This window comes from Psittacula echo (assembly GCF_963264785.1).
Source record: "Psittacula echo genome assembly, chromosome: 4".
NCBI lineage: Eukaryota > Metazoa > Chordata > Aves > Psittaciformes > Psittacidae > Psittacula > Psittacula echo.
Window position 1 is genome coordinate 85,504,013 of NC_137738.1, and position 21,329 is coordinate 85,525,341.

A 21,329-nucleotide genomic window follows, 5' to 3' on the forward strand; every position below is an offset into this window, starting at 1 on the left:
AAGTCTTAAATAGAATCATAGAATGGTCTGAGTTGGAAATGATCTTAAAGATCATCTAGTTCCAATCCCCCTCTCATGGACAGGGACACCTTCCACTAGACCAGGTTGCTCAAGGCTGTGTCCAACCTGACCTTGAACACTGCCAGGGGTGGAGTATTTGCAACATCCTTGGGCAACCTGTTCCAGTGCCTCATCACTCTCACAGTGAAGAGCAACTTCTGATATCTAAACTGAATCTTCCCCTGTTCAAGTTTAAACCCATTACCCATTTTCCCTGATGAAGAGTCCTTCTCTGGCATCCTTGTAGGCCCCCTTCAGATACTGGAAGGCTGCTCTGAGGTCTCTATGCAGCCCCAACTTTCTCAGCCCGTCTTCATATGGGAGGTGCTCTAAGGGAAATACTTTCTCATTGTCGCTCAGTAAGGTTTTCAGGTATTTGTCCAATCGCTTTTTGAACGCATATTTCACCTCCCAAAAAAACAGATTTCCAGTCTATTTAATTGGTCTCCAGTTCCTCAGAAAAAGTAATTTTGATCTTCTGTTTTTCTTCCCTAATTCTAGCGTAGCCTGTTTCGTATGGAGGTGCAGAACTACATACAGCATTCAACATGTAAAACAAATAGATTTTTTTCTGTTGTCAAAATGCTGTTTTCTGTTTTGTTCACTCTTCCTTTCATAGCAATTCCTAACATTTTTCAATAGCTTACAATTTCAGAGAATTACCTTTAGGATGCCAGAATTCTTGTTCCTGAGTGGTAAGTGTCAAGTCAGAATCATTGTACCTGCAAGCTCATGATTATTTTTCCACATTTATTTTTCTACAATTCCTGATAATGAATGTTGCCTGCTGTTTCATCAGTCAGTTACTTGGTATCATAAACACTTCTGCAAGAAGTCACAAAATGCTTCTTCCTCATCCCTATTCAGATTTGGTCTGCATCTACCTCTGGACATGTAAAATCAATCATAAACAAACTGAAATTTTATTTTTCTGCATATTAAAATGTTAAATATTAATATATTATTAAGTAATAAATATTAAAATTAAAGAACATATTTGTCATGTTTTGTTTTCTTCTCAAATTATTACTTTCAAGGATTTTTATAAGATATGATATGATACGGTATGTCATCATTACCAACAAGCCATGCATATGCTATGATAGTAGATTGTTAGCTTAAATGGACTTCCTATAAAATTTTTCATGTTGGTTTTCCAGATATCTAAGGTCAAGTTTATTTTTTCAATATTGATATAGCATGCAATAAGGTAGAAGCAACAAAAGTTAATCTACTGGATATGATCTGAAGCCTTTTTGATAACAGCAAGGACAAAACATTTCAGAGAAATTGTGAGAATCTTTTAGAATGCTGCTTGGAACTATATGATCCATGAAGGAAGCCTTCTCCTTTTATAGATGGAGACTAGTAATAAATTGTACTGTAAAATTTCTTTGAAGAAATTTACTGGAATAATGGTAAAATTGTGATGATCTACAAAATTATCATGTAAGGCCACCCTGGTTTTATCTTTAGGCCAACCTCATTTTAGCTTTTAATAGCCACTTTTACAGTCCAATTATGTGGTGTCTGATTTTTTTTTTCCTATTAGTTTTATCATTTTCACTTTCAGTAGTTTTTCCCATGCTCCTTTGCAGGAATCATATCTATAGTATCAGTCTTTTACTTATGTCCTCTTCTGCAATCCTGGGCATCTCTCTATCCCTTCTCTTTCTATAAGGTTTTCTATTTGTGTAAGAGTTTCCCCATTTGTATTTTTAAATCGGATTCCACTGTGACAGATACTATGATTGTTAATGCAAGTAGACAAGATGAATAAGAAGAAATAAACTAAATGATCAATTTTCTTGTATTCAAGCCATGAATTTCTGGGCTTGTGATATAAGTGTTGAGATGTCAAACTGAACAGGTCCTATCTGATGCAGAAATAAACTTCCAAACTATTTTTTTGTTTGTTTTTTTTCAGTAAATATATACTTGTTTCAGTTCCCAGCTTCCCTTAACCTGTCTTGTCCTTAGCTAAGATGATCATTATAAGATGCTGTCAAATTAATGACTTTAGGGTTAAGAGGTATTGACCTCAACACTGAATTTTTGTGTAAGCCATGTGTTTAAAACATTTATTTAATTTAAATTGTGTTTATGCATCTGAACTATTAAAGTGTAAGGATATTATTAATACTCTACTGGTAAAAGTTTAGCTACATATTTAGTGATTTGATGATGATTCACTGATAATCTATGCTAGAACATTGGATAGTGTGAATGAAAACATAGTGGCGTTAAGAATTTAATTTTAACTGTGCATTTGTAATCTAGTAACAAGGGGAAGAAAAGGTAAATTACAACAATGACTAATATATTTAAGACTGACAAATATTATAATCTATGAAGCATTTTATTATGTATTTCAAATACCTGGATCAAACTAATGCAAAGCCTTTCCATCAGAAACGCTTGAATTGCAATGTGACACCTTTAAAGAGTAATCATAATGCATATATAGGTGCTTAATGGCACTTTAGAATTGCCATATTTCTTCCTTTGACAGAAATCACAGGAACAGAAATGTCTTTGATTAAATTCAGAGGGATATGATCTTCTAATCAGAAATTTAATCGTGTTGTTCTTCCAACATTAAAGAGAGAATATTCCCTGAAACTGAGTATATTTTCTAGTTTACAAACAAGATGAAAAGTCTCTTTCCCCAGGCTACTGAAAGAGAGTACATGAAAGCCATGAACAATTGAATAAGATCAATATTAATATTTTGGTAACCAGAGGAAAATGATGTTTAAATTTGAGCTTGAGAGCTTATTTGCAAACTTCATGAATTTCACACAGTTCTAACAACTCAGATCAAAAGAAGTCCAACACTGAATGAGTATACAGAATAATCCTAAATGAATAGGGGGTTTATTGCCACACTTTAAATAAGCTAGCATAGCTTTTATTTTCTTATTTGTCATTTTAAGAACCTTTTCTGTCTGATACAATTTTTCTGAGAGCTCAGCCATAGCTCCAGCTCATTTGATCAAAGGGATGTTTTTGGGTTGTTCGGGTTTTTTAGCAAAAGGATATATAACTTTTTTGCACCAATTATTCTACTTCATAAATTGTATGTGTTGAATTAATAAGCACAGTGCACCTCAACTGAATTTAAATATTTAAAAAAATTGTTCTCTGATTAAATCAGTGGATGTCAAACAGGCACCAAAAGAGACAATGAAATAAAAAGCTGCATTAAATCTCAGAGGGCAGAAAAATGTTGACAATCATTACATGCCTGTATTACTCTGGATCTGGTTATAAACCAATAGTATTATTTATGTATAAACAAAAACTCCTGAGTCTCACCTTCTCTGTCTTCTCTAAGTTGTGTTCTGTCATTAATATATGTGGCAGAAATCTAGCTTTTACTGAAGAGAAATGTACAGACGATCTTGCATCCAACTTAGTTTTGTTCTGTCGCTTCCTCATAATTTTCTGAATAACTGAATATTTAATAATGTGTTCTGCTGCTGGAAGAATTTTTACATGGATTTGTAATTTACCATAGTTGTTTAATAATAATAATAATAATAAAGGACATTTTAACTGAGACTATTACTTAAAGTTTTTATCTTTTTACGAGGAAGGGAAGTTATGTCATCTTAACCACTACCTAACCTGTAATGGGTATACCTAAAAAAAAATCAGTCAGCTAAGAGACAGCTTTTTGGGTTTTTGGGTTTTTTTCAGATATTTTGGAAGGAAATTGTCTAATGCATGAATGTTGAACTGAAAAAGTGCATGGAAAGTGTTAATGTATTTAAGTTCGGTGTTGCTTATGATTTTGTAGTGTGAAAACAACAGATCTTTATCTCACTTTAAAATTGATTGGTAGAATATTAATTGATCTAGAATTGTGGTATTGATAGTAATACTTGTAATGTAATAAGAATTGCATGATATACACGTTATTGTAAGTCTTCATACCAGGAAATTTACATGAAATTTGAAGTGAATGTTATCCTTGGAACTAGAGTGGGTGCTTTCTGTCCACCTGAATAACTTGGTTTTGGCTGAAGTACATTTTCTATTATGGTTAGACAGACTTCAAGGTTTCTGAAGATGTAGATTTCTAGAGCTGCATGAAATTTTTCAAGCCTTTTTTATGAAAATTAAAATCAGACATCATCAGAAATGTTTTATGAATTTGTTAAATTTCCTCTTTTTTTTTTTTTTTTTTTTTTTTATATTGGACAAACAGGCATATACTCTGAAAGATGGAATAAAAATAAAATTCATACACTTCATTTTGACATTTTAATGAGTTCTTTGGCTTTTCAATGTAAAATGGCTTGACTTAAAAATTCCTTCTAATGTGTTTTATGAGAAAATCTGTAATTCATCATCAAAATGTTTTTTATGAGACAGATTTTGCTAAACCTTTACTTTTCCAAAGAATAAAAGGATTTTTTTTCAATTAAAAATCTTCTACCTGAAATTAGTTTTTGTGTTTTTAACTGCTTGTTTATGCTTGCAAATAAAGTATTTAAAGATCAAAATTAGTTCTCCATCTCAAGTAAAAAGTTATTCTTGGATGAAGGGTGATATATTAAGCAGTACAAAGTATTTGGTTAGTCTCTAAAGTTTATCCTGTATACTTGCCTTCCTCAGTAAGAGCTTTGTTCTGACTAAAGACATTAAAAAAAAAAAAAAAAAAAGAATTTTCAATCTGCCAGAAAGCTTGATTCATGATAATTTCTGTTAAAAGTTTTAGTTCACTGATCCATACCCCTCTTCTAGGGCTTGGTGTATCTCTTGAGAGTTAGAAGCATCCTGATCTGTCTTCTACTTCAGTAAATTCATTAATTAAAGATATTTTGATACCTTTTCTGTAGACCATGGAAAGAAACACATGTTGCTTTCTTTTGAGGGATAAATCTTCAGTAATGCCTTTGCAAAACCCTGCAGTTTGCCTCCTGACACTCCTGTCTGAGACAGTATTGCCCTTATCTTCGAGAAACGTGTTTTTGGAAAAGATTGTTTATAATCATTTTTACGTGCTCCATTAGATACAGCTCTCCTGTCAGTGGAGGAGATGAACTTTCAAAATGTGATTAAAATGTGGGTTCTGATTTTCTGTACCTGTCAGCATTTTCATGTAGGATGTAGAGTTATGGATAGCTGGGACGACACAGGTTTCCAGGGCTCCATAATGGTAGCAGGAATCAGCGTCTCAGTAGAGTAGGCAGGTGAAAACTACATTAAAACATTTGTAAACACATATAAGTCTGAATAGTATTTATGACATGGCTGTATTGGTGTTTTATTATATATGTGTACTAGACTTCTTTTGAAGAGGTTTGCATTCAATATATACTACTATCTGGTAATCAAATTATTTAAATAAAGCCGCTGATTATGGAACTGCTTTGAACTTGTAGATAGAATAGTTGCTCCTAATTTTCTCTTCAAAATTCAGTTTAAGATTAATAAGAAAAAAAAAATTACATCCCTCTAATCCTGATGAATCAGGAGTTCTTTTGTGAAGTACATGGCATGCCTTTCTCGACATTCTTGTCAACAATATTTTCACAACTGCTTTAAAGGGATAAACGTAGTGGATTGACTTCATATATCATAATAATGTCATCCTGCATCTTAGAATTTCTGTTGTTGTTAGCATGTCAAGATACACACTTCTGACAGGATTTTACATTAATGGACTTAGCAATATTTGACAGCAGACATTTTTAATGGTGCTAAATTATATTAATATTTAGTAATATTCAGCAAGTTCAATTTTCTTATCTTGAGTGTTTCAGATTTCATACCCTGTGTTGAACTGGGAAACGTTTAAATAACAAGTATTTTATCACTAATTTCATTCATATCAGGTTTACATCATTTTAGTACAGATGTAGCAACACAGTTATAGAACCAGAAGTGCTTCGTTATTATTGTTGTTGCTGAAATGGAAATTAATAAACTGCTTTAAATTTAATGGTAAAGAAATAGAGCTTTCATTTTTGGTGGACAGCCATGTGTGTAGTAATTTGTAAGATGATTCACTGTTTCCATCACAGGCACTTAATGTTTACATTTCCTAATAATCTTGTTGTTCATAAATTTCATGAGACTTGAGTTTTTTATTCTCTTCTTTTGTGTATGTATGCTCAACATCTACAAATCAAGTAATTTAAATAGCAGATCTCCTAGAGAGTATCTATGAATTTTAATCCAAAATGTTAATGTCTTTTTAGCGTAGCTGAATGCAACTGAGAGAAATATGGCTCTAATTTGAAGTATGAGATTAAGAAATAATTCCTCAGTTTTGTTTTTATTGTATTTTAGTGCTTAAAATGAAATTCATTTATGCTATCAGTAAATTATATATATATACCTTTAATTGTATTGCTAATAGCCTTATAAACAAAACTGCAGATGAGAGAGTTAAGAGAGATTCTTCATTACTAGTACCTCATTATCAGAAACAGGATCTACACATAGTATGTCTCCATGGTTAGAATGGAGACTATGACTTGACAATTTTACCTTCAAATATGTTGTAGTTAGTGAAGCCATGCAGTTAAATATGAGTATTCTGTTATCTTATGCAGTGCAGGTATGGAAGCTACTAGTTTACGAAAAGACTAGATCCCAAGTCATTTTAGAGGTGGTTTTACAGCGTTTACCTCTAGTTCACTTTCAGCTGTAAATGTTAGTTTAATGCATAAGCCAAACATTTTGAAATCACTACTGATTCTGACATAAAAATTGCTTGTAAATATGTTTTCCTTAGTATTGTGTTTAAATTTTTTCGATATTCAGAAATTGAGAAAGGAGGTTGTGGAGACCCTGGAATTCCATCATATGGAAAAAGGACTGGCAGCAGTTTTCTGCATGGAGACACACTTACCTTTGAATGTCAAGCAGCTTTTGAACTGGTGGGAGAGAGAACAATTACATGTCAACAAAACAACCAGTGGTCTGGCAACAAACCCAGCTGTGTTTGTAAGAATTTTCTTTTTCTGTATTAGTTTCCTGACCTTAGCCTCTTGCTTTTCTTAGCATTTGTGACTAACCAGCAGGAAAACATTTCAAAAAAACTTGAAGACTTTTTCAGTTACATGGGCTTTTTTTAGTTGACTCAATAGGAGCTTATTTATGGGGAGCATCACATACGACTGTTTTAGAATGTTCTTTCCCCTCATTTTATATTTAATTGAACCATTTAACACTCTTAATGTAAATGTGTGTTGAATTAGACTCTAAATGAACAATTCACAATAGCATGTAAGTGTTCGAAGGGACTCAGTGGAACTTACACATTGATTCTGTCAGTGCAAAGCAGTCTCCAGATTCACGTAAGAACAGATTGGAGATTTTTATCTGATATCCTAATAAAGCATGAAAATGAATATCAGGATCTCTTAACATAGAAAAAGGGTAGGTAAAGTAAACAGTTTTGAATTTTGCTTTTAAAGGTAATACATGTTTGTAGTTAAGCTTATAGATGGATTTAAATAAAGAGGGGTGTTGTTTGTTTTTTTTAATTTTCTGTTTCTTTTTGTTCTAGGGTAAAATAGAGTAAAACTTTCTAGGATACAGACTCATTAGGCACTTCATTTTTCCTCCAGACCACACTACCTTTTCCTATGAACAGTCTCACAATTCAGTACTGGATTTTCAAAACAACCTTTGGGAAGTGTCCTGTTCTACTTGGACACATATATATTTTGCAGCTATGTTGGTACAGTTCTTGCCAAGCTGAGTAACCTTGCTGTGAACTGGAAGAAGTCTCTATATGCCCATGCGATGCTGAAATGTGTCTAAGCACATAAGGCCTGGGGATGGAGACAGTGTGGTTGCAATTCTCTTTAGGACAGAAGTCGCTTTTGTTCATGGTGCAGTATTGCATTGGGTTGATATACTAGTTCCTGTTGGCAATAGTGTGGAATATTACTGTGATCCACTGCTTGATGTGCATATGCGCTGTGAAAGATAATAGAGTGTAAACTTGCAACACCTGTTTACAAACACTGAGTGCAGTTTGACACATTTAAAGGATGAGTAATGGTTATCTTTTGCATTAATTAATATGCAGTGATCCTTCCTCTTTCTGAATATACTGTACATCTCACTAAGGTACCAGCCACAAGCTTATGACTCTAAAATCAATTAGGAATTGTCTTGAAGAAAATTGGCCCAAAAGAGTGAAATGGAGGAGAGCTATAAATCATTTATATTTAATTTTCCTGTGCTATTGAAGGGGAAAGTAGGGGTGAAATAAGTTTGTATTGTGTACTCTGAAGAGTTCTTGATCAAGGCACATCTAAATTTCTGCTGTTAATTACATGAACTTTGTGTACTACAGGGAGAACTGGCCCTTGTGCCCAATTTTTTTTGATTTCTAAACTCATTTTCATTAATTCTCTATTTAGAGAAAATCCACATTTCAATTTGGAGGTTGCATTTTCATTTCAAAACAAACCTGCCAATTTTTCCAAATTCTGACCCATCAGGCATTACTTTTGCTTTCCTGCTTTGGCATTCTCTACATGCTTCTCATATCTTTTGCAGGCTCAGGTGTAGTTACGTAGCCTCACTTGGGGAAATAAAAACATTCAAGGCTGTCACATTATATTAAAGAAATGTTCTGACAGTCTTAAACATTTCCAGCTTGCATGTGTAGTAGTTTTGACATCCAGGCTTCAAAAGCATTCTTTCCACAATAAAAAAAAAAAAAAAAAAGCATTTATAATATTTGTGGATAGCATTTTAAGAATCTATTGTTGTTTTTTCAGTCTCTTGTTTCTTCAACTTCACCACACCGTCTGGAATTATTCTTTCTCCAAATTATCCTGAGGAGTATGGGAACAATATGAACTGTGTTTGGTTAATTATCTCAGAGCCGGGAAGCAGAATCCACCTGATTTTCAATGACTTTGATGTAGAACCTCAATTTGACTACCTTACAGTGAAAGATGATGGGATTTCAGATTTACCACCTCTTGGCACTTTTTCTGGCAATGAAGTCCCTTCCCAGTTGGCTAGCAGTGGACACATCGTAAGGCTTGAATTTCAGTCAGATCATTCTACCACTGGAAGAGGATTTAATATCACTTACACAAGTAAGAGCCTTTGCTTTTATTTTATACCTAGTCTTAAAATCAAGCTGTCTTTCTTCATAATAATGACAGATAAAAAATGTTTTTATTTATAATACAGAAGTAAACTGTAATGCTTGTATAATTGCACTGCTTTCAGCTGTCTTCCTAATGTTCATTAGCTTACCTAAATCTTTATAATTTATTTATTTTTATTGTAATAGTGCTGAGGAATTCCTTTTATTATTTAAGGGCCTTTTTAGTTGACACTGCATAAATACAGAGCACATAACTAAAGCACAGATCATTCAGATCGAGGCATCTGTTGCGAGTGATTTAATATCCTTCTCCATGAAACCAGCAGGAATAAATTCACAAAGGTGTTGATCTTAGATCCCCAAAATGGAGATGTTAATCTGAAAAGCATAGAAGTATAAAAAGCAACTAGAATATCATTGCAAATAAATAGCTCTGGGAACCTGCTTTACTTTTGCATTTTATCTTCCAGTTAGATGGTATGGTATCTAGGAATGCAGACACCTAAGTGTGTATATATATATATCTTTTTTGGTTTATACATAATAGTTACCTCTGTGGTTTTTCTAGCATCTTAGAACATAGCTGATTTCAAGCAGAATTATTTCCTATAGGAGATTACATCAGGGACTGTAGTGACAGGACAAGGGGTAACGGGTTCAAACTTAAACAGGGGAAGTTTAGATTGGATATAAGGAGGAAGTTCCTTACTGTTAGGGTGGTGATGCACTGGAATGGGTTGCCCAGGAAGGTTGTGAATACTTCATCCTTGGTGGTGTTCAAGGCCAGGCTGGATGAGGCCTTGGGTAACATGGTTTAGTGTGGGGTGTCCCTGCCCATGGCAGGGGGGCTGGAACTAGATGATCTTAAGGTCCTTTCCAACCCTAACTATTCTATGATTCTATGATTACTAATCAGAATCATTTTTCTCTCCAGCTCCAGATTCTTCAGGAATTTTAAAAATGTAATATCTTTAACAATGTTATTCTCAAATATAAAAAAAATTAGTTGCAACTGGTCAACAAGTTCAAATGTTGTTGAATGTGGACCTAGCAGTCATAGAATGATAGAATGGTTAGGGTTGGAAAGGACCTTATGGTCATCTAGTTCCAACTCCCCTGCCATGGGCAGAGACACCTACCACTAGACCATGTTGCCCAAGGTTTTGTCCAACCTGGCCTTGAACACCGCCAAGGATGGAGCATTCACAGCCTCCCTGGGCAACCTGTTCCAGTGCCTCACCACCCTCACAGTAAAGATTTTCTTCCATATATCTAACCTGAACTTCCCCTATTTAAGTTCGAAGCCATTGCCCATTGTCCTATTGCTACAGTCCTTGATTGAGGCCTTCTCCCACATCCTTATAGGTTCCCTTCAGATATTGGAACGCTGAGAGCTACTGCAAGCAGAAGTCTTTCCCATTTGGGAAATTAGGCTAAAAAATGCTTGGCTACAGATGGCCATCTGTTGTTTTGTTTATATGAAAGGATATTACTTAACAATACTGTCAACTCAAGTAGCATTGTAGTCATATGGAAAGCATTATTACGTTTGCCACAAACTGCTAACTCTCCTAGAACTCTTACTAGTAATTCGAAGACATTACTTATATGGAGATTTTCTTGGTAGTTGAAGAAATTATCTTCTAAGCTTATAGAAGAATTAATTGACAATAAAGTTGTTTTGGTCACATCTTGCATTTTTCCTGTCTTGTGTCAATTAAGGTAATTAACAGTGTTCAGAGTCAAGATGCTTCTTTGTATTATTAAAAAGATGCCCCATATAAAACTGGAATTCATGGTTTGAAACCTTATTTAAGCCTTAGGTAACTAAATTGTTCCTTTGCTTTCAGAGAAAGGGATAATTACTGTCCTCTGAAAAGTAATAGAACAGGGAGATCCTCACTTTAACTGAGACTATAGAGATTACAATATTTACCAGAAAAAGTGAGTCCTGAATTCTAGGTCTGCTTCTGTCTGAGATTGTTCAGATCCCTTTTTCCATATGCTGTTCTACTTAAGTAAAGATGGACTGTAGTAAGAAAATATTTGCTATTTCTATTTGAAGATGAATTGTGCAGAGCCATAATACTCATGGATCAAACTCTCTGAGAATCCTAATTGCCTTGATAATCACAAAAGACCTTTCCACCACACTTTTCCTATTAGGTGTTACCACTAAGTTTGATGCATACTTTATGTGCTAAAATTATCCAAACAGCATATATGCTTCCATAATAGGAAACTGAGATTGCAAATGGCAGTGTCTATTATTTATGAATCCTTAATGTTAGTAGGAAGTATTTAGTTTAAGTTCAGCTAAAGTGCTAGTACTTCTGGACCTCCTGAAGTGTGCCACTTTTACAGTTTGAATCAAATCAGGATTAAAGAAGTTTATTGATTTAAAAATGAAACATAACTAACAGTCAGTGAACTGTAGATTTAAGATTTATATCAGCAATTCAGCAGATAAACCACAATGACACTTACAAATTCTTAGAATTATAGCGGCTCTCAAGTTGGTGGAGACCCATAAAGACAATTGAGTTCCACTCCCTGCTGCTTGCAGGACTATCTAAAACTAAACTATATGACTAACAGCATCATCCAGACACTCCTTGAATTCTGACAGGCTTGGTGTTGTGACCACACTTGGTGCCTCCTTGTACTCCTGGCATATTAGAATCATAGAACTGCTTAGGCTGGAAAGGCCTTTAAGATCACCTGTAAAGATAGCACTGTCAAGTCTACAGCTAACTCATGTCCCTAAGTGCCACAACTACAGGTCTTTTAAGTGCATCTGGGGATTTGTTCTCCAGACCCTTCACCAGCTTCATTGCTTTTCTTTGAACCTCCTCCAGCAGCTCAGTAACTCAGTATCTTTCTTGTAGTGAGTGGCCCAGAACTGAACACAGGATTCAGCATCTGGCCTCACCAGTGCTGAGTGCAGGAGACAATAACTTTCCTGGCCCTGCTGGCACTGCTCTTTCTGATACAGACCAGGAAGCTGTTTGCCATGACATTTGGCCACCTGGACTCAAACTGATTCATTATCAGCCAGCTGCCGACCAAGACCCCAAAGTCCTTTTCCATTGGGCAGCTTTCCAGCCACCCTTCCCCAAGCCTGTAGTGTTGCATGTGGTTGCTGTGACCCAAGTGTAGGACCCACCACTGTGCCTTGTTGAACCTCATACAACCAGCCTCAGTCCATTGTTTCAGCCTATGCAGTTCCCTCTGAAGGGCCTTCCTACCCTCAAGCAGATCAACACTCCTACCCTTCTTGCTTTCATCTGCAGGCTTACTGAGCATGATCACCTCATCCAGATCGTTGATAATGATATTAACAGAACTGGCCCTAGTTCTGGGTCCTGGGGAACACCACTTGTGATTTAACACATAAAAATTTGTGAATACCTTTCCACTCTGGCCTTAGTCTTTTAGCAGTAGTCTCTATTTCTGCCAGATTAGTTGCAGTGCTAAACCATACTCCTTGTTATGTTAGAGGCAAACAGTAGGATTTTGTCTAGATGGAAATTTAAGCAGTGTTCTTGTGAACTTAAGCCAGAAATAACAAGTAAGCTTCCAAATTAGAACTATGTTGCATTAGTGTGAATGTCATTGGATTTAAATCTGACTTTTACTTGAGGAGTTTATATACTTTCAGTTATATTGTATTATGTGTTATGTTTTCTTACATCACAATAGAAAGGTTATTCTCCCTTCAAAAAAAAAAAAAAGACAAAGTTTAGAGGAGTGATTGTTGTGATTGTTATTACGTTTATTATTATTGATATTGTCATTCTTACTACTATTATTATTGCTACTATGTTTTTGTTAGCCTTTGGTCAGAATGAGTGCCATGATCCAGGCATTCCTATAAATGGGAGGCGTTTTGGAGACAGGTTTCTCCTGGGAAGTTCTGTTTCCTTTCACTGTGATGATGGTTTTGTGAAAACCCAAGGCTCTGAATCCATAACATGTATTATGCAAGATGGAAATGTAGTATGGAGCTCTACTGTCCCACGTTGTGAAGGTAAGGGCACAATCTTTACTTTGCACCTACAGTTTGAATAATGAAACTTTAAATTTAGCTTACTTTTTACATTTCGCACATAAATAAGACTGCTTTAGCTGAAGTTATGAATTAATCTTATTTTAACACTCTTCCAGGCAGATGAGAGAGCAATAATAGAAACAAGATAGCTTGCTTTTATATTCTTGGAATAAATTAACATTCTAAAAATCTGGTTGCTATTCTTTTCAAGTTCTGGTTGTTACCGTCATTACTCAGTTATGAGTTATAGCTGTTACAACGGTTTTCACTTAGCATACTGAAGAACTTAATTATCTACCACATAGAAACTTGAAGTAAAGCTTCTATTTTAAAGCCTTTTTTTAAAAAAAAATTCACCTTTAATTTTGTCAAAATGAAAGTATACCTGAATTTCTGTATGTAACATATTAACCTTAAGTACAGTCTTTCCTGAGAAATATAGTGATAATATAAGATATAGAGCTATGTTTAATATTCATTATATTCCCCAAAAGTTCCAAATTTGTTTGCTTGTTCTTGCCTAGGTGAATAAACACACTAAGATGAGCTATAATTAGGATTAGAGATTGCTTTAGATCCAATGAAATACAATGAGAAAAAGGAAAAGAGTAAGCTGATTTCTTGATGTTTAACAGTGATGGCTTGTAAGGCAAGACATGAATGTATTTAATGAACTACTATAGTGTGTCTTTTAAAGTTACGTTCAAACAATCATGTATCTTTTAGTAAGCAATAGATACATAGTCAGACACTCAATTAAATGATACTTTTTTTGAATACACTAATCCAAAGCTCCTAATTGGTGTAAATCTCACACCTCTTTTATTTTCAGTGTCATTGGAGTTACTTAAGGATCTGGATCACATCAGTTTCATGATTTTTGTTATTTAAGCAATCTGACAACTCAGTCCTCATAAGACAGTGCATTTCTAATAAAATTTACAGGTACCGAAAAAAACACATTAGCGGCCTGGTAGAAATAGTGCGTGTGAAGCAGCCTTCCTAGTTAGTGTAGAGATAATTTAGTTTGCTTCTAGTTGTCTGAGTTTTCTGGGTTTTGTTTTAGCAAAAAACTGTTCTTGTTTTTAATATGACAAAATTTAATTTAAAGAACCACCATGGAATAATCTTAATTCTTCATTAACTGTGCACATGTAATGTAAATGTCATTTTCAGGGCCAATCACTTTGCTCCACAGGCAATTCGATCTGTATTTTTCATGTTTGGTGGGTTGCTTTTTTTCCCCACTTTCTTAAATCTTTAAATACTTTCCAGAGACAAGTGGAAGTTATGAGTGAAATCAACTAACCTATCTGAGTTCATTTTTTAAAAATTAAAAGCATTGAATCAAAACTAGGAATATTAATTTACTAATCACAAATTCATGTTACTATTCATTTCCACATGGCATAATAGGTTTGCTTGTCACTACTTAGACAAACAGAAAAAAAGTAACAAGATTTCCTGTACTGCAATGTGGAATTTACTGATAATGATACCACTGACTACTTGAGGGTAATACAAATGATATATAAGATAGATTTACCTGACCTTGAAAGTGTTCCTGGTTTAAACTGCTCAATAGCCTTTGGTAAAATATAACATCCCAAAGCCCTCTGCTATGACAGCTTAATCTTTTAAGGGACTTATGTTTCCTAAAATTTGTCCAGTCAGTTCTGCTGTTGTTTAATCCTGCTCTAAAGACCTCTGATCCCGCTCTGAAAAATGCTCCTGTCTAGCCTTGTTACTTTCATAGCCCTGTTGCAATACTTTTTTCCCTTTATGGAGGAAGATCAATTTAGAGAACATTTAAACAAATCTGACATACAGGAATGGGCCTAATAGGAATGGAACTAATGGGATGCAGCCAAGAATGGTGAGGAAGACAGTCAATGACATTGCAAGGCAGTGCTCAATTATCTTGGGAAGGTCATTTAACCTAGAAAGGCTCCTGAGAACTGGAAGAAAGCAAATTCTGATCTTCAAGAAAGGAAAGGAGTTTCTGAGGAACTTACAGGTTCCTCAGAACTTACAGGCTGGGAAAGGTGGTGCAGCAATATTCCTTGAAACTGTTTCCAAACAATGAAGAACAGGATGGTGACTGGGAGCAGTCAGCATGGATTTATGAAGGGGAAGTCATGCCTGACCAATGTGATAGCCTTCTGTGATAAGATGACTGACCTGATGGATGAAGGGAGGGTAGTGGGTATTTTTAATCTCAGTTTTTGTGACGTGTTTGACACTGTATTGTATAATATTCTCATACGCAAACTTATGAAATATGGTCTAGGGAAGTGGACAATGAGGTGGACTGAAAACTGACAGAACAGTTGTGCTTATAGTATTGTGGTCTGTGGCGTAAAGTACAGCTAGTCCACAGTGGCATACCCCAGGAGTCAATACTGGGTCCAGTACTGTTTAAAATCTTCAGTAATGATCTGAATGCTGGGACAGAGTGAACTGAAGCAAGTCTGCAGATGGTCTAAGACTGGGAGGACTGATACACCCTGTGTTTGTGCTGCTGTTCTGAGGGACCTTGACAGAGAAGCTAAAGAATCAGGCTGAGAGGAAAGGACAGGTCCTTGCCCTCTATTCAGCACTGATGAGGATATGTCAGAAATGTTGTGTGCAGTCCTGGGATCTCCAGTACAAGAGAGATGTGGACATACTGCATTGAGTCTAGTGCGGAGTCACAAAGGTGATTAAGGACTTGGAGCATCTGTCTTACAAGAAGAGGTTAAGAGAACTCGGGTTGTCTAGACTGGAGAAGAAAAGGCTCAGGACATGGGAGGGATCTTGTCATTGCGTATAAATGCCAGACGGGATGGTGTGAAAAATATGGAGCCAGATACTTCTCAGTGGTGTCCACTGACAGGACAGGAGTCAATGAACACAAACTGAAATACAAGAAATTCTGTTTAAACATAAGATGGCACAATACAATAAAAATAATTAACTGTATCATAAAATCATAGAATCATAGAATATTTAGGGTTGGAAAGGACCTTAAGATCATCAAGTTCCAACCCCCCTGCCATGGGCAGGGATACCTCACACTAAACCATGTCACCCAAGGCTCTGTCCAGCCTGGCTTTGATCACAACCAGATATGGAGCATTCACAATTTCCTCAGGCAACCCATTCCAGTGCGTCACCACCCTCACAATAAGGAACTTCCTCCTTATATCCAATCTAAACTTCCCCTGTTTAAGTTTGAACCCATTGTCCCTTGTCCTGTCACTACAGGTCACTACATCCCCAGCATCCTTGTAGGCCCCCTTCAGATACTGGAAGGCTGCTATGAGGTCTCCACGCAGCCTTCTCTTCTCCAGGCTGAACAGCCCCAACTTTCTCAGCCTGTCTTCATATGGAAGGTGCTTCAGCCCCCTGATCATCGTTGTAGCCCTCCTCTGGATTTGTTCCAACAGTTCCATGTCCTTTTTATGTTGAAGACATCAGTGTTGAGGACACTGTACACAATACTCCAAGTGAGGTCTCAGGAGAGCAGAGTAGAGGGGCAGGATCACCTGCTGGCCATGCTCCTTTTGATGCATCCCAGGATACAGTTGGCTTTCTACAGAAACCCCTTTCTACATATTAAGATATGTAGAGTAATAAGCTATATTAAGACACATTGCAAGACTTAAGATTCTGAAGGAAACGAAGTGCTCATAACATAATGTAGAAATTTTAGTTGTGTTGCATATTAAACCTTCAAGGGCAGGTCATGAGCAACATGATCTAATGAAAGATATCCCTGCCTGTGGCAGGGAGGGGTTAGAGCTAAATGATCTTTAAGGTCCCTTCCAACTCAAACCATGCTACGATTCTATGAAACTTATTTTTGATTCATTTTTTTAAGTTCTTTGGATATATAATATTGCATTAGAAATACTTGGTAGGATACAAATATACATGTTTTTTTTTTTTCTTTCAGCCCCATGTGGTGGACATTTGACAGCATCAAGTGGTTTTATCTTACCACCAGGGTGGCCAGGATATTATAAGGACTCACTTAATTGTGAATGGGTGATTGAAGCGAGACCAGGACATTCCATTAAGATCACTTTTGACAGGTGAGAATACGCCAACATAGGGATATCAAGATTTTATTTGTTCTGATGCTTCAGGTGTCACTATGAGTACTGACAGTGAGATAAAAACAAGAAAGAAAAAGATCTCCAGACATCAGAACATTGTTAAAGGCAGAGTTTTAAACTTAATTTCAAAGTATCTAACTGAAATTACCATTCCAGTTAATTTGCAAAAACATTACCTCAGTGTGGACCTAAATTAGAGCTACTAGAATGGACTGGGATTATGTCCCTGCGTAGTGCGTAAGCTTCTTTTGGAATAATAATCTTTTGTCAGAAAGAGTAATTTTCAGCCTAGTCTGCCTCTTATGTGGAGTCATGAAGCAGTGAAAGTGCATTTACACACAAGGAATGTGAACTGCAGCTTGTTTAATCCTTTTGTAACTATTGTGACCTCAACTAGTACTTTTGTCTAACCGTACAAGATTATTTTTTTTTAAAGAAAGTGCTTAAAAAAAGAAAATAAAATTAAAAAAAAAATCTTCACCCTTCAAGCATCTTTGTAAAAGAATTAAAAAATAACCATTTGTTTCAGTGTTTGATCTAGATACCAGTCTCACACTGAATACTCCATTTGACAAAAAATGCAAAGGGCAGTACAAAAGACAGCACCTGGACTGCAGTGACTTCTATTATACAGGCAATATGAGAGGAGAGGCAATAACCTGTGTCTAGTTTCACCTTCACGTGAAGTCAACAATGATGAGCAAAGTTTTCCAGTATCATTCACCCTTCTGTTTCTAAGAGCAGAAATGAAAAGGGATGTAAGTTAATGGAGAGAAGGGCAGAAGAATGTATAAGTGACTCAAGTGGTTCAAATAAAAAATCCATCTATCTTGATACTATGTCACTCACGGGAACAAATATGCAGAATCCTAGTGAAGAGTGTGAGGATCAGATAAATGTATTTGATATTTACTTCTCTAGTTTGCAAGTCAGAACATTCCTGAACTGAAAAGTGATATTTTTAATATCACTTAATGCTCAGTGGGTTTTTGCATGTATCACTTCCATTGGTTGGTTTGTTTCCCTCTTGCACCCATGTAAACATACCATTTGCAACATTCTTCATTTTGAGGAACTCACTGCAATATCTGTCTCAGACGGAAGTGCCACTGATAGGGGAGGTGGCCTATATGAAGTGAGTCACCAGAGCTACATGACTAGTTCTGGTGACTGGAGTCCTGGATGAGTACAAAGATGAGTTGGCTGAACAATTGAATATGGTGTGTAACTGTAATTGTTCTTTTAAAACTGTCTTGATACCTGTGCACTTCAGGAAACATATAAAAATCTTTTGTAGAGATCTAAAGAAATGCATACTGGATGCATAGTACAAAAACTATAATGAAGTGTAGCACTGGTGGAAGCCAAAGAAGTGTTGGCATGGCTTTTGTAAAAGAAATCCTATCTCAGAAACCTATTGAAATTCTTTGATGGTGTCAGAAAGCATAGAAATGTGTTGAATATAATTTACCTGGGTTTTGTACCTCACCCTGTAAAGGGCTATTAAAAAGCTAAGCATCTTTTTAATACGAGGAAGGACATTGCATGATTAAAAACTTAATTAATAGATGATAAAAGGCTCACAGTGGAATTCTGGGTGTTCTACAGAAATCTGTTATGTTCAAAACTGTTCAGCATGTTAAGAAATTATCTTAAAAAGGAGAAAATTAGACTAATAATACTGTTATTCAGAGTACTAAAAACAGTATGACTGGAGAACTGCTGAGGATTCTTACAAGATTGGATGTCTGGACAACAAAATTGTGGGTAGATTAAGTAAATCCAATGTGAATCACGTTAGAGAAAGAATTCCACCATGATATATAAATAAAATTATATGTTTTGTATATACACTGGTCACTGAACTGCTAAAGTTCTGGTAACATATTTGTCAAGAAATGTGAATGAAAACTAACACATGCATAGAAGTTTTTGTAAATATGATTAGAGGCATGAAATGTAATGTATGGGAGAACATGAAAAGAGTTTGTATATTTAGTTTACAATATCCTTTTTCCAGGCCTGTTTTGTTTTCTGGATGTAAATGCGTTAAGGTCAGGGATGAAAGAGAGAATGACCAATACCAGAGAAGAATGAGAACTGTTTAAACAGCTTTCATAAAGTTACCATGTTACCTCTTGCAACAACAAAGGCTTGTTTGCTTTCATTGCATTTAGTAGGAAGTTCCCAAATTTTAAGTTGCTGGTTTTTTTTTTTGTGGGGTTCCCCCCCCCCGCCCCCCAAAGACTTAATATATTAATTAGAAGTTTACATTTATTTGCCCAGGGATGTCTTCCCAAATGCAGTGAAAGCAAAAAGCCGTCTTGGTTGTAAGATGGAGAATTTTAATTTTATGAAAGGCAATGTGTTGAGTGAAATTGCAGATGTTTGGATGACTGACTATGACCTTAACAGTATGACCACTATATTTCTGAGAAACTTAATGGGAAACAGGCTTTTATGGCATATGGTCTAGTTTAAGAACTAAATTTAGTGAATTTTAGACAGCTGCACTCACATATTCCAGTAACAGAATTCTAGAGCTTTATGTACAAATTGAACTGCAATGAAATTAAAGAGCTTGGAGTTAACCCTGACTTTTGAATGGAGAATTCTGATTCACATACAATTTTTAAACTACAGCAGACAATTATTAAAGAAAGGTTGTCTCTCTTCCCTAAATGTTTCAATTTCAAAACAATGTTACCATAAAGCATGCTAATTTTGGTAAAAGAGAGGCAATGTCTCTTTGCTTTCTTTGGAAGTTTATAGAGCTTTCTTTGGAAGTTTATAGAGCTTTCCTGGCAGGTTTAGAAAATTGTATAGTTTTACTACATTTCATGAAAATTGTTATACTTTGGGATGTTAATAATAGTGTAATAATCTCCCTTTTGTAATAAAGTTTTGGGGTTTTTGTTAAAATGAAGGCTTTGCTACCCAGATGAAAATTGAATGGAAAGCCTTTTTACTACTTATAGGAAATTAATTCTGTTGTCAGATATAACATTAGCAAATTACAAATCAGTAAGCAAAATCATTATCAAATAAATAAGTAAATCAACTAATTGATTTTTGTCAATTCATTGTCAATTTTTTTGACATGTATTTTGTCTAGTTTGGGGAAAATAGAACCCTTCTATACTTAGCTATCTGACTTGCCATCAAAGATACAGCTGCAAGAATGAAACCTTGCATGAATTTGATATTCATAATGTAAATTATCTCACGAGCTAATGAAGCTTAAATGTTACTAGACAAATGTGCCTTACCAGAGTACTTAGAAACTTTACAGAAATAGCAGCAAATGACTGTGTAACCCTATGAATATTTTACATTGAAACTTTTCACATTTAAGATCATAACTAATGCCTGGAAAGGCAACAAAAAAATAAAGTCTTAATTTATTCAAGCCATAAAGAAAAAGACTGGAAGGGTAACTGCCGACTGGAAGATTTTTGGAACTTTGAATATTGATGAAAACTTATTGGATAGTCTGTAAAACAAACTTCCTTATTCAAAACCTACCTATTTACCAAGAACAGTATAGCATAGTGTTATAACATAGTCGTTTTAGAATTCTGTGAACATTTGGAGAATGTCCTACCTTTTACTACCATAATTAGGCTAATAAACATTTAAATTAAAAGCCCTAAAAATAACTCTTATTTAATTATTTTCAGTAAAGATGCAGAATTTTCAATAGTAAATAATCTTGATTTATTATTTCAGTGACAGTGCAAAGATTAACAAAAAAAATCCCTAACCAAACAAACAAAACAACCAAAACAAACATATGTTCCCCCCCCAAACTCAAAAATAGACAAGTGAACTACAAATGAATTTCTAAGTTTGACATGAGCAAGAACTTACTGAGAATAAAGGTTGTTTTAATGGGTAGCAATTCCACTAAGAGTTATTAAGTTTTCTGTTCCAGCAAGGGTTTGAAACCCACTGCTATCATATTTCCCTGCTAAGAAAACTGCAATTGCTGGCTGAGAGCACTTTATTCCTAATTAGTTTC

At 35.3% G+C, this 21,329-nt stretch overlaps 1 protein-coding gene across 1 annotated transcript in view; it reads left to right on the forward strand.

Moving 5' to 3' along the window:
- The window catches only part of CSMD1 (CUB and Sushi multiple domains 1), a gene marked incomplete at both ends in the record, with an annotated part of 1,184,444 nt that overhangs the window by 883,612 nt on the left and 279,503 nt on the right, over nt 1-21,329 (forward strand). The window contains 4 exons of the mRNA XM_080616376.1: nt 6,841-7,023; nt 8,817-9,143; nt 12,993-13,187; nt 17,146-17,284. Of these exons, the coding sequence (XP_080472502.1) occupies nt 6,841-7,023; nt 8,817-9,143; nt 12,993-13,187; nt 17,146-17,284 (844 nt within the window). The remainder of the gene's footprint in view (nt 1-6,840; nt 7,024-8,816; nt 9,144-12,992; nt 13,188-17,145; nt 17,285-21,329) is intronic.